Source organism: Cotesia glomerata, linkage group LG1 (assembly GCF_020080835.1).
Source record: "Cotesia glomerata isolate CgM1 linkage group LG1, MPM_Cglom_v2.3, whole genome shotgun sequence".
Classification (NCBI taxonomy): domain Eukaryota; kingdom Metazoa; phylum Arthropoda; class Insecta; order Hymenoptera; family Braconidae; genus Cotesia; species Cotesia glomerata.
Genome location: NC_058158.1, coordinates 5,593,721 through 5,606,197, shown reverse-complemented (window position 1 = coordinate 5,606,197; position 12,477 = coordinate 5,593,721). Strand labels below are relative to the sequence as shown.

At 30.4% G+C, this 12,477-nt stretch overlaps 1 protein-coding gene across 11 annotated transcripts in view; it reads right to left on the bottom strand.

Annotated features, from left to right (window-relative positions):
* The window catches only part of LOC123272678 (syntaxin-1A), a 61,102-nt gene that overhangs the window by 16,482 nt on the left and 32,143 nt on the right, over positions 1-12,477 (bottom strand). For 6 of the 11 annotated variants that reach the window (XM_044739633.1, XM_044739659.1, XM_044739643.1 and 3 more), the window contains exons 4-6: positions 705-779; positions 314-496; positions 124-221 (exon numbers count right to left, since the gene is read on the bottom strand). In XM_044739633.1, coding sequence (XP_044595568.1) covers positions 124-221; positions 314-496; positions 705-779 — 356 coding nt within the window. The remainder of the gene's footprint in view (positions 1-123; positions 222-313; positions 497-704; positions 780-12,477) is intronic. The other 5 variants (XM_044739678.1, XM_044739706.1, XM_044739698.1 and 2 more) reach the window with 1 other exon arrangement.

The following is a 12,477-nucleotide window of genomic DNA, read 5'->3' as shown; positions in this document are numbered from 1 at the left end:
CATGAAAATTACTAATAAGGTAATAATAATAAAAATAAATAGAAATTGCCAGATTACCCAGATTTATATTATTTAATCTGACTTATAGACATTACCGTATAAATATTTCATGAATAATATTACTTTTACTTGAGTATAAGAACTCACCCCTTGCGTGAATACTGCAGGATTTCCCTGTTCAAGCATTTCCTCGAGCTCTTCATTAGTCGTAGTTCTCCCCGCTGTTAAAAACAAATTACGAATATGAATATTAATATCCCTTAACCATAATGTCTTTTTAATAAAGTTAATAAATTATAGCGAGTAAACTTACTGATCTCAAGCTGTCGTTGTATTCTACCCTTACACCGTTCTCTGTAATCGGTTTGCGTCCGATTGTACTCGGTCATAACCTCGACAAACTTCCTTGACAATGTCGAGTGCTGAGTTTTGCGTATCCTCAAATCCGCGGAAGATTTGTTCGTATGCTCTTCCGTCTCGATATTCTGTTCTATCACTGCAACAATAATGAGAAAATAAATTACTCTCGTCTACCAGACTTTTATGTACCATTTACTATTCACTGCTTACTGATTATGCCAAGTTTAGAGTTTCAAAATAAACTTTAGCCGTAAAAAAGATTTATGTTACAGAAACTACTACTGTTACTTTAAAAATCTTTCTTGTTTAGCTGATAATTATTTAGAATAATTCAAATAAATTACCCTTTAATTTTGCTCGAACTTTGTTAGCAGTTTTCTTTATATCGGCCATTAGATCCTCCAGTTCCATTTTGACTTCTATAACATTTTAAATAAAATAAATAATTAGTTCCTTTCTTCAAATTTAATTTATTTTAATAAATTCATTATTTATGTTAATTTTAAGAGTACTCTGTTTTTTAAATTATTTATTACGTGTAATTAACATTTATATTAATATTCATTAAATGGCCCCGTGAAATTCGTCACTGTCAGACTATTTTTGACTTACACTAAAATTTAATTATTAAAAAAAAAAAAAAAAAAAAAAAAAATTAATTAATGTCTTCAGCTTAACTTGTAATTTTTATGATTAAAAATAAATCGGATAATTTGAACGTTTGCTTATTAATATAAAAGTATAAATATTGAGTCAATATATAAATAGAGTCGGCAAATAAAAAACGTAAAGAACAATAATGTTTTATCAATGCGTTAAAAATGTAAAAATAACCTGAAACACGTGTTACGTGTTAATGATATATTTATTCATGCGATTATAATGCTATCTTGTCTGACCATAGCGCGTCAATAACCACTAGCATATGAATTCTTTAGCGGTAGTAGCTGTTAGTACACTACGTTCCTAACACTTTTTCACATAATGCACACACATGCTCGTAATAATCATAGTTTTTTCCTATTTACCAACTTATTTTTATTATTTTTTAATACATGCTCGCATCTGCATAAATTATTTTTATCTTTTAAGCGAGCACTATTTGCATGGAGATTTTTCATAATCCTGAATCTATTTACCGTGAAGTTTTTACGTTTCACAAGTGCTTAAATATTGAGCTCGCAGGTCTCTCATTTTTATTTTTTTTTCTTTAATTCAAGTTATAAGTACTTTACAATACAATAATGAATTTTATACGTCATCATTTCTACGTCGATATTACTTTTCGATAAATTATTTGCTCTGACGAAAAAAAAGTAATAAAGATAGGATAAGTGTCACAAAGAATTTTTTTCTCCCAAGAGAAATAAATATTGTATCTATATTGTTGACTTTTGACGATACAAGTTCAGTCAGGTATCTTACGTCATACGCCAACGCGTTATCAACACAACGGTCTGAGTGCTTTACCCGTCTAGCAGAAAATGGTGGATTGAGTGGGCAGAAAAAAATTAAGAGTTGAATAAAAAGAAATATGAGAGATACTACAAAGAATCCTTCAAGATTCAATACCCGATATAAGAGAAAAAATATATATAATAGTTTTATTGCCACAAGTAAAAGATCAATCGTTATTAATTTTTTTTTCTCGTAATATCACAAACCATTGATGTCTGTCTGGGTCAAGCAATATTGGAAATAAAGATACTTAATGATTTAAGCGCTCACTTTGACAGCCTTTAATTATTCTCAGGCTTTTATTGTCCGTTAAATATATTTTATATTTATATTGTCCGTAACTTTAAAAAGCAGCGTTGCTGTAATGCAATTTAACAAGGTAATTTCCTCAAGTATGAACACAAGTTACCGTAGTTCATACCTTATAGATAATTTTTTTTTTTTTTTTTTTATTTTAGTAGTCGATGCACTTAAAAGTTTATGAGTAAAGATGAAAGGAAGTTACACGAGCTTTTAGTTCCCATAGAGGCATCACAAAATGCCCTTGTTAATTGTCATTTAATATATAACTATATATATGTTATTTTAAAATGAGATTTGGCTGAGGTCCAGAAAAGTTTTCAAGCCGAGGAAAAAAGGAATTTTGTGGCGAAGAAAATGGTCTGATTGTCGGTAAGCAAAAAGATAAAAACCGAGGTGTCCAACTTTCGCTGATTACTTTCATCGAACTAATCCGGTGGTAATCCTCAATGAGGCTCATAGCCACAAACGATTAACCGTAATAAAGGACCACTGTATATAATGTCGGTGGATTCAATTAACTTATCTGTATCTGTACATATATATAGATTGTTATGCAATAATACCACAGATGAGATAGATATAGTTATAAGCATAGATATGTGTATCTTCCAATCTCAAATCTCCTGATTTCCCATGGCTATTTGTATTATTAGCTTTAAACAGCCTACTCACTTGTAGTTGATTTCTAATGAGCTATTATCGAAACATATATACAATATGTACAATCATCGAATTACATTGAATTAATTCAATCAATTTTCTTTTCATCTATCCCAACGATCTTTTACATTGTCAATAATTGTGTGAAATTTTTTACTATCAAATAAAATTGTATATTCAATGTTCCTTTATCTTTTTAGTAATGTAATATTTGAATTTAGTTATTATTCTGTAAAACCAATTATAGATCGACCGAGCAATCATAGCCAAGAGCTAAGTGGAGGTGTAAAGAGGTTATGACTTTGAAATAACAGTTTAAAAGTCAACTATCATAGCCGCTAGTTAATTATTGTCGTTAAATTACTTTTGATAGCGCCAATAAATATTTTCCATTAATATAATTAATGCTAAAGGTTGGCAATAGCCTAATCGGCTCGGTACCTGCATTTCGAAAGAGTGGGACCAGGGTTTGATTCCGGCGTGCACCAATATTTTTCAATGATTATAAACTAAGAATATGTGCGTTTCATTGCCAGCCTCTGTACCGGTCGGGTTTTCTGCACTGATAGAAGGATTTGTTTATAGTTAAAAAGATTTCTTAATATTTAATAAATGAAAATCAGATTTATTATATACAAACAAATCATTTTAAATACTAAGAAATATTTATTTAATACTAAAAAATGGTCTGTAATAAATGATTTGTTAACTATTAACAAATATTATTTAATACAAATAAATCCTTCTATCAGTGTGTGGTTTTCCCATATAGTTATGGAGGTAAAATGTCATTATAGAAGTACCTCCATACTATTTAAAACCGTAATGCAAATGCAGGTACTGATTATAACGCGTAAGTCGGCCACAGTCGCAGCACATGTGTGTCGGGCATGAAAGAAAAAATCCCGACATGCAGGGGGGTGGGGACGAAAAAGTGGTTGAGAGTTATAATGACGGGGTTGAGAGATTATATTACGGAGAAAAAAGTGGAGAGACAATAATTCCCCACTCTCCCTTGTAAAACACTCTACAGTGATACAAGTAAAACCATCCTCAATTATAACCTCAATTATAATTAATGCTGCTAAATTTATGGATAAATTTATTTAACCACTTGTCAAGCTGTATTGATGGGACAGTTTTTCAGAAATTACTCACTGTTGATAAGCATAATATGGGATTGATTGAAAACCGAAATTTAGATTCATTTGTAGTAAATATTTTTTATAGTAAAAATTAATAATCGTGAAAGGTTATAGTATGCATAAAAGACGAATAAAGTTTATGTCTATAAAATGTAACAAAGCATTTAATGATTAGAGGATAAACGAGAAAGGAAGGGAGGAAGAAAGGTAAACAGTGCCGTAAAAAAGTGTATGATTGATAGGAAAAATAAAGGAAAGACACAATAAAATGGAATAAAAATTTGTAGCGACGTTAAATTACCCTAAGTGAGTCGTTGAATTGAGGCAAAGATAGTGCTTATTATACATATAAATATAAACGTTTGCGAAAACTTGAAATACTACTGACTATTGAGAGGAGAGATCAATAAAAGAAACGTGGGAGTTTGTTTATGATGCTTTAGTGTATTTACCCACAATATAAACAAAGAGCAAGAGGGTTTAGATGTTGCTCCGCAGTAAAAGAATTGCTACAGCTTGAGAGAAACTAAACAAATTTACAACAAAATGTGCTCTTGTATATTTCCAATGCTAGATTCTTTTATCGGGGCGTGTGTTCAGAACGGCGGAACGTGAAAGGATGAAATTTCGTCACGAAGTCGGGCGTACAGCACACTCAAAGCTAATGCTAAAGGAAGGAAAGGAATCTTGTGATTGTGTAGAATATCTATGAGAAATCCTTTGATAATGATATTATAATATACATATTATATATCTTTTGTCTCAGCAATAGTAGTTATTGATACTCTTAATTAGAGTATCAACCTACGCTAAAGTATATCTCTAAACAGAGTAACAGCTTTGTTGGTAATAACGGCAACCGATATAGGAATAGTCTATGGATTATATATGAATCCTTTTGGCTTTTGTACCTTAGAGGATAATGTCTTGTGGTGGTGACGTAATTTTCAATATTATAAGTCTTTAATAAGTATAATTTTAGTTGTCATTATCAAATATTATAAGTCATTTGGGATTACGTAATTGGTAATCAGCTAGTTATTTAGATTAGTGTGTTAATTTATTCATTGCTTCGAGGGAATTAGGGTGTTGGATGCAAAGACGTTAGTGAGATACTTAGGAAGTAATTTAGTTTTATAAAACTTGGAAAAAAATTGAACAAATAGGGCATTCAAAAATTTCATTAAAATTTTTTTTTTATTTTTACAGTTTCTAAAATATTCAAAAATTTTCGAGCCTAATGGAATAATAAAATTATGAATAAAGTTATTTTTAGTAACACGAAATTGTGTTAAAAAAGTAGATAACACCGTGTAAAAAATTTTCACGTCAAAAAAGTTTCGCACCGTGATTTTACACTCGTACGGTTGTGTAAAGTGCCTCGGAGATATTATTTGTATCAAATTTTTTTATAGAGTGTAAGTTGAGTTATCGATAAAAAATATTTAACGTTTTAACTTTACTTCATTTCCGAAAAAAAATTTTTTCTTACACTCTTTTAAGGGTACCAATTTTTATTATTTACTCTGAAAATAATTTAAAAAAAGAAGATTCAACGCATTCGAGTTCCCGAAAACTATTTCTTGAAATATTCAATTTTGCTCCTCATTTAAATACAATTGAAGATTTAAATAGAAAAAGTTGTGAATTTAAAATTTTGAACAATTTCCTAACTGAATTTTGAAGAGCTTGTGCAGACTCATAAATACTAAACAAGAATATTGTACTCTTCGGAAGTTTTTTTTATGTTACAAAAATAAAAAAAAACATACGAGAGTATAAAAATCGCTCGAGAATGATCGATTGAGTGAATAAATGATTTACGTGTGAGCATCGCAAGAAAAAGATTTCGCAAAGTATAATTTTGAAGTTATTCATACTTTATTCGATTGGCTGGGCGACTTCAGAATACCAGTCGATAAATTTAAATTGAAGTCGAATAAGCAATCGGAAACTCAGTATTATAAATACAAACGTCACTGATTCGAAATATGTAACGTGACGCTTCAATATTTTAAACCGATTTTTTCCTATAAATATTTTATCAAGGTAATAGCTCTTATTTCATTTTATTTTTTTTTGTAAAAATACTTTTATCATGATTGGTGATGTGTTGAAATATTTATTTTTGTTTATTTACATAACAAAAGATGAAAGCTCTAAAGCTAGTGACAGGTCACTCGTGTACAAAGAACAGGATTTAGTCAACTTTCGTATAAATTAAGATAAAATTCAACAAAGAAAAATCTTCATCATTCATTTTATCGATGTACTTTTTTTTTTTTTTATTTTTCTTTCTTTTCAGGTCAATATAAGTGATATTAGGTACAATATATAGGATAAACGTGCAATGCACGTGTCTTCGTTCTCAAGTAAGAAAATCTTTATTAAAAAAAAAAAAAAAAAAAAAAAAAACTATCAGGTAAGCCAGGAACTGCAGTGAATAAAAGTTTTCGTTCCAAAGGTGTCACTATATATTTACTTTATATTTATATACATGTATATTCAACGTGACACGGATTTCAACTCTTGCTCATCATAACAAAAAAAAAGACCAAGAATTATGAACTTTCATGTGCTTGTGAGCAAAACGCTTTCATGTATGTGAAGTTTACTTAAAAATTGACTTTTCCATTTCTATGTATACTCTTTTTATCTCTTTCTTGAACTTTTGTGGTCTATATATAAGTGATATAATCCCCGAGTAACCCAGAGGGCTTTAATCCCCCACCGAATTTACTCAATTGGAGCTCACCGACTTGGCCTGTAACTGGTGGTACGTTGAACAAGGAATAGAATGACGAGGATCAATGCTCGGGGCAATGCAAAAGCAATTAGGGTGAATAGATCGCGTCGTTCAATGCGACTCGCGATCATTTATCCGAGGTCAAACAGTTTAGGTTTTCATGCATCAGTTACTTTTTATACTTCATTTGTACCAGCAGGAAAAAATTATACTGACAGTCAAAAATCAACTTTTACGGATTGAAAATTTAACGCCAAAATAATCCATTTCATTCAATAGAATAATGTGTTTTAATATTCAATTCTGATTGGAATATTTCATTCTATATATGAAGCTACTTTATCTGGAGATAAAATTGCCGAGAGAGAATAAGTGTTGTGAGAAATGGTGAGGTCAATATTGTGAATCAGAATAATAATGAGAAAGAAAAGAATGAATTTATCTGTTGGCTCCGAGCTTCAACATGGTAAAATGCGACTGATTTATTACATGATCTAGCATTCCACAGAGATTTAGCCGGCAGAATCTTCTGAGATAATGCAAGTTTGAAAAAGGTGTAAGTTCAAATCCTATAATAACTTGAGTGATATTTTATTTTATAATTTGACTTTTTCAAGTGTGCTGCTAAAATCAAGAAAGTTTAAAGGTATTGAAATATGGTTTAAAAATTTGTCTATGAAGAATTCGTTAATATATAAAATATATTAATATTTAATTTTTAAAGTTAAATTGAATTTATTGATGGAACGTAGTTGTGCCGCGTTAAATTACCACTTCTCGATTGAGTGATTTAACTCAAAATTCAATTGACAATATAAATATATAAAATAATATTGAACATGTTACTCAGGCGTTCGATGATAAAGTATACGTGCTTAAAAGTTATTTTGTGACGCTGTTGTAGACAAAAAATATTTATTTTTCTTATAGAGTAAAGAAATATTTGACGTAATAATTTTACGTATATAAAGGATTAAAAGACTAAATATAATCAAATTTGATAGATAACCTCATTAACAACTCTCAGAGTTATTTGAAATATCATTCATACATAAATATTGTGCGAAAATGTAGCTTTATAATTACGAATATTACGAGCTTTAATTTTACCATCTAATTTATTTGAATTATATAGTGAAGCATTGGAGTTTAAATTTCACTTCAAAGGATTGCAATTTCTCGCTCTGAAATCCAGTTATAAATTCTGTGCTCAATAAATTATCGTACAAAATTAAAACTGAAAAAGAGTTTTTTTTTTGTGATGAACGGAAATTGATGAGTGATGAATGATGAATAAAATCTAGAGGAAATAAAATCTCAGTATTTTAAATTAATAGTTTTAAAAAATAAAACTGACATATTTAGGAAGTGCAAAATCGAAGAAACGCCGGATATCGATAGGTTGGAGTTACTAATCACGTTCCCCATTGGTGTCTCGAGTGGATATGATGAAGGAAATTGGGTTAATGTGAGGTGGAAACGTGCCAGACTAGATTCACGAATAAGCGTCCGTTGGTGCCGGGTAACGCTGTACAATCCCTCCACTTCTCTTCACTGGATCTCACCTCTATCATCCGTGTCTACACATCTTTACATCCGTACATGTGTAGAGCAAATTGTGGATAAAAGTTGGGATGTCAGAGTCCCGTTTAGTGAACTGGGGCTCCGAAGGGAAGTTACGGAAACGGAAGAAGCAACTTATTGCCCGTGGCTAGCAATAAGACCGACCTGAATAAAATATTCAAGTCCGCACGCGGGAAATATTTACATACTCATACTTATACATTCATTTTACTTCAACAAATTTTATTTCTCTAATATACTGTCATATTGAAAAAAATATTAGACTTCATTTTTAATGATACTGTATGTATAATAGTACACCAGTGAACTTTGAACTTGGTGGTGGTGGTCGTCAGTACAGTACCTAGGAGGAATAATTGTCGCTGGCAGCATGTGGTTTCGATAATCCCGTCAACTCACGATTAATCGATAACCTGGTTATACTATGACCTATTGAGTAGGTGAACTCTCTCACTCAGCAAAGAGCTACTCATCCAATGTGGTCGACGACAACCCACGGCATCCAATAATTCTTTATACTTTTTTTTACTCTATGATTTTATAGAACCTGAAATTCATTTTACTCAACAGAAACTCGGTCTTGATGTTCCTGTTATACAATTATTGACTAATTAAACATTTTCCATTAATCTAGAAAATAAAGTAAAAAAAAAAAAAAAAAAAAACTTGTTAGATTAAAAAAGTAAAAAATTCAATAAATTTTAAAACTTTTTAAGTTTTATTTATGCATAGATCCGAAATAAAATCACCTGTCTAGTAATTTGTAATCAAATTTTTATTTTCACTCACGCATTCTTTCATCCCTCTTTATTTTTAGTATTTCTGGAATATTCAACCGAAATGTATGAATAAATCTCTTTAATTGGAGCTATAAAAGCTATGTCCAATCCTGCGTATCCACATTCAGGAGAAACCATTTGGAAACTAACACGAAGAATTAAAACCCGTTAATTTTAATTTTTGTTTGTTTTAATTTCAACTATGCTATATTCTACGCTGGACTGAAAATTTAAAATTGAACGAAAAGGAACAGTAGAATAAAATGAAAAGTACACATGATTGTAGCGTGGGGAGAGCAGAGGGTTCATAGAAGAGGTTCTGAGGGATTTGTAGTACCAAGTAATTCGGTCAAGCACCCGCAAGGTCGATGAGAGTTTTCACCACAAGGGCATGGGAAATGTAATGAAGGATTTACCATGCTATCACTCTCGATCTTCCTTTTGACTCTCTATCTCTGCCTGTCTATCTATTCACTTCTCTCGCTCTATTTCAGTGTTTCACTTCTGATTCATCCACCGTATACATCTTCCTCTCTGGATGCTTCAAATAGTCTTTGAATTCCGCAATCATTAACTGCTTCGTAATTACAATTATTAAGATTTCATTCTTCATTTACAATATTTTCATTTGAAAAATTAATAAAAATTAGGCGTTAATATTTTGCAGTAAAAATATTTAAATAAATTTTTGTTTTCTGAATATTCGGAAAAATTTTTCTAGATTACTACATAGTTCATATCACAAGACGTCACAATTCATACTTCGCATGCACAACAGTGAAATTAGTAAACTGCCAGTGTTATAATTTTCTATTTATTTGTTAGCCTAATAATTAAATGAAACTTTCGCTTTTAATTTTTAATTGACAATTCTAGATACTGACAGGATCAGTTTTATTTTATAAATTAATCAATAATTTAAAGAAGCTATATCATCATAGATTTCAATGGTTCTATTATGAAACAAATTGAAAAAAATTGATCATCTTATCTACAGTAAATTCATGTATTAATCTTGATGAAAAAAATTTTTTATAAAAAAAAATAACGTTGATAATAATAAAGGCCTAAAGTAATTTTATTTTATAACATCAACTGGGGATCCACTCGTTATCGGTGGGTAAGTTAAGACCTTTCTCGTTTCAGTTTGTATCTCGTAATCCTATCTCGCCAAAAAAAAAAAAATATATAGTAATAATAATAATAATAATAAAGAAAAATAAATGAGAACAGAGAAGTAGAAAAAGGGCGAGCTTCAATCAAGTAAGGTAATGAAACTCTTCATACTATCCAATGTGATTTTTTCTATTTGCTTTCCATTCAATCCCATTTTTAGTTTTATTCAATTTTCACGTCTCAATTTTTTTTTCCTCATTAAAAATATTATTTTTTATAGTACAGTATCTTCCTCTATTTCGTTTATCCAATAAACTTACTGTTTAAAATATTTCTTGATATTTAAATTTTGTTGACTGCGTTATTGCAATTAATTCAATGAATACTCTTTAATCAAAGAGTTGTAAATTTAACCCATTGTTTTAATGTAGTTTAACTTCAATTGTTGTGCAAAAAAGCAACTTTTAGTTCCGCTAATATTTCATTAAATTTTATATTTTTTAAAAATTCTCTTACAAATTTTTTCAGCTGACAGCATAAAAAAGCTTTTATGTACAAAGGCTGTACTTACAAGCAGTGAAAAAAAGCTAAGAGTAAGCAGAGTGTATCTATAAGAGCTCACTTATAGACATACAACACCCACACTTGCATTCTTATGGCAATAAGATAATGAGTTTAGATCAAGAGGTTACTGTTTTTTTATTTAGTTTTTTTTTGCAGCGGTGACATTTTGTCTTCATTGTAGCAAGTTGAATCTAAATATATCTATATATAACAATAATAATCAATTACTTTTACTATAACTATTAGAGCGTAGTATCGTAATAGTACGGAGTAGTTATAACAATGTAGAACCCTAATAGAAGACTTACAATTTCTATACATCCAGTTATTATTGATTAGCTCTTGTTTTGAAATTCATCGTAAATCATTGAACTATAGTACCAAGAAAATCCATCAAATTAATTTTCTTAGTCATTAAAATATATTACATTATAACAAATTATTAATATTGTTGTTGCTTAGATAAATTAGTTGATGCAAAATTTATGTCTGTATTCAAAATAAATTATGCGCTCGTTAATTTAATTTGCAGTGGTAATTGCACAATCCGAAAAGTTTTAGCTTGACTAATTTTGCGCGTGTTTAATTAATGTCGGAGATGGAAGCAATTAGGTTCATTAGAATCAAAAATAAATCAACAAGTTTGAATATTTTATTTTTAACTTCCCGCTAAGAAAATCGAAGATTTTCAAAAATCGGGAAGTTATTGTTTTCACCCCGTTTTACGAAAATCGAGTTTTCAACGAATCTCGACGTTTCGAGGTCCTAGGAAGCTTCCCTGACTATTCCCGCGATGGTGTCTGTATGTCTGTGTGTGTGTGTGTGTGTGTGTGTGTGTGTGTGTGTGTGTGTGTGTGTGTGTGTGTGTGTGTGTGTGTGTGTGTGTGTGTGTAAACCTCTCATAACTTTTGAACGGCTTGACCGATTTGATCGCGGTTGGTGCCATTCGAAAGGGCTTGACCAAACTTAGATTTTCAATACAAGTTAGACCGATTCGGACCGATAGATTTTGAGAAATCTTAAAAAAACCGCGAAAAAAAATTTTTTTTTAATGTGGTTTTTTTCGAATAACTTTCAAACGGCTTGACCGATCAATTCCAAAAACGTTGACGAAAGAAAACCGAAAAAAATGTTTTTTCGGAATTACTTCAAAATTTTTCGCTCTATCAATTTAAACTTGAAAATTCTATGTGAAACTTGAAAAACTGCGTCGAATGCCACCAACCGCGTGAAAATCGGTTCATTTATTCAAAAGTTATTGCGATTTGCAAATTCAAAACATAGTGTTTTATCAAATTTCTATCAAACTTTTGAGCTCAAAGAGCTCAAAAGCATACAAAAGCTATTTTTTGAGCTCGGAGAGCTCAAAATAATACACAAATTGTATTTATGAGCTCAAAGAGCTCAAAAACGTCATAAGTGCAATTTCAAGCGTTTAGGTATAGAATTGGCGAGAAGTTGCAGGGATGGCCTTCAGGGTCAACCGTTTTCCTAATTTTTTTTTTTTTAATTTTGAATATACAGAGGGGAAAAATAAATATTGAGTGTAATAAAAAATTAGAGTATTCATATTTTTATTAGCTTTTTTTGGTTAATTTAAAATTTTCTTAAATATAATGGCAATTAAAATTTTTTTTTTTCTGCCAAGGGAATCCTCAAGATCTAGAGAGTTGCACTAGATTTTCAGTGTCTTGGTCTAGTGGCGGAGATGGAGAGAAGAAGTATAAAAAGAAAAAATGATAGCGACAAGAAAACCCTTTCC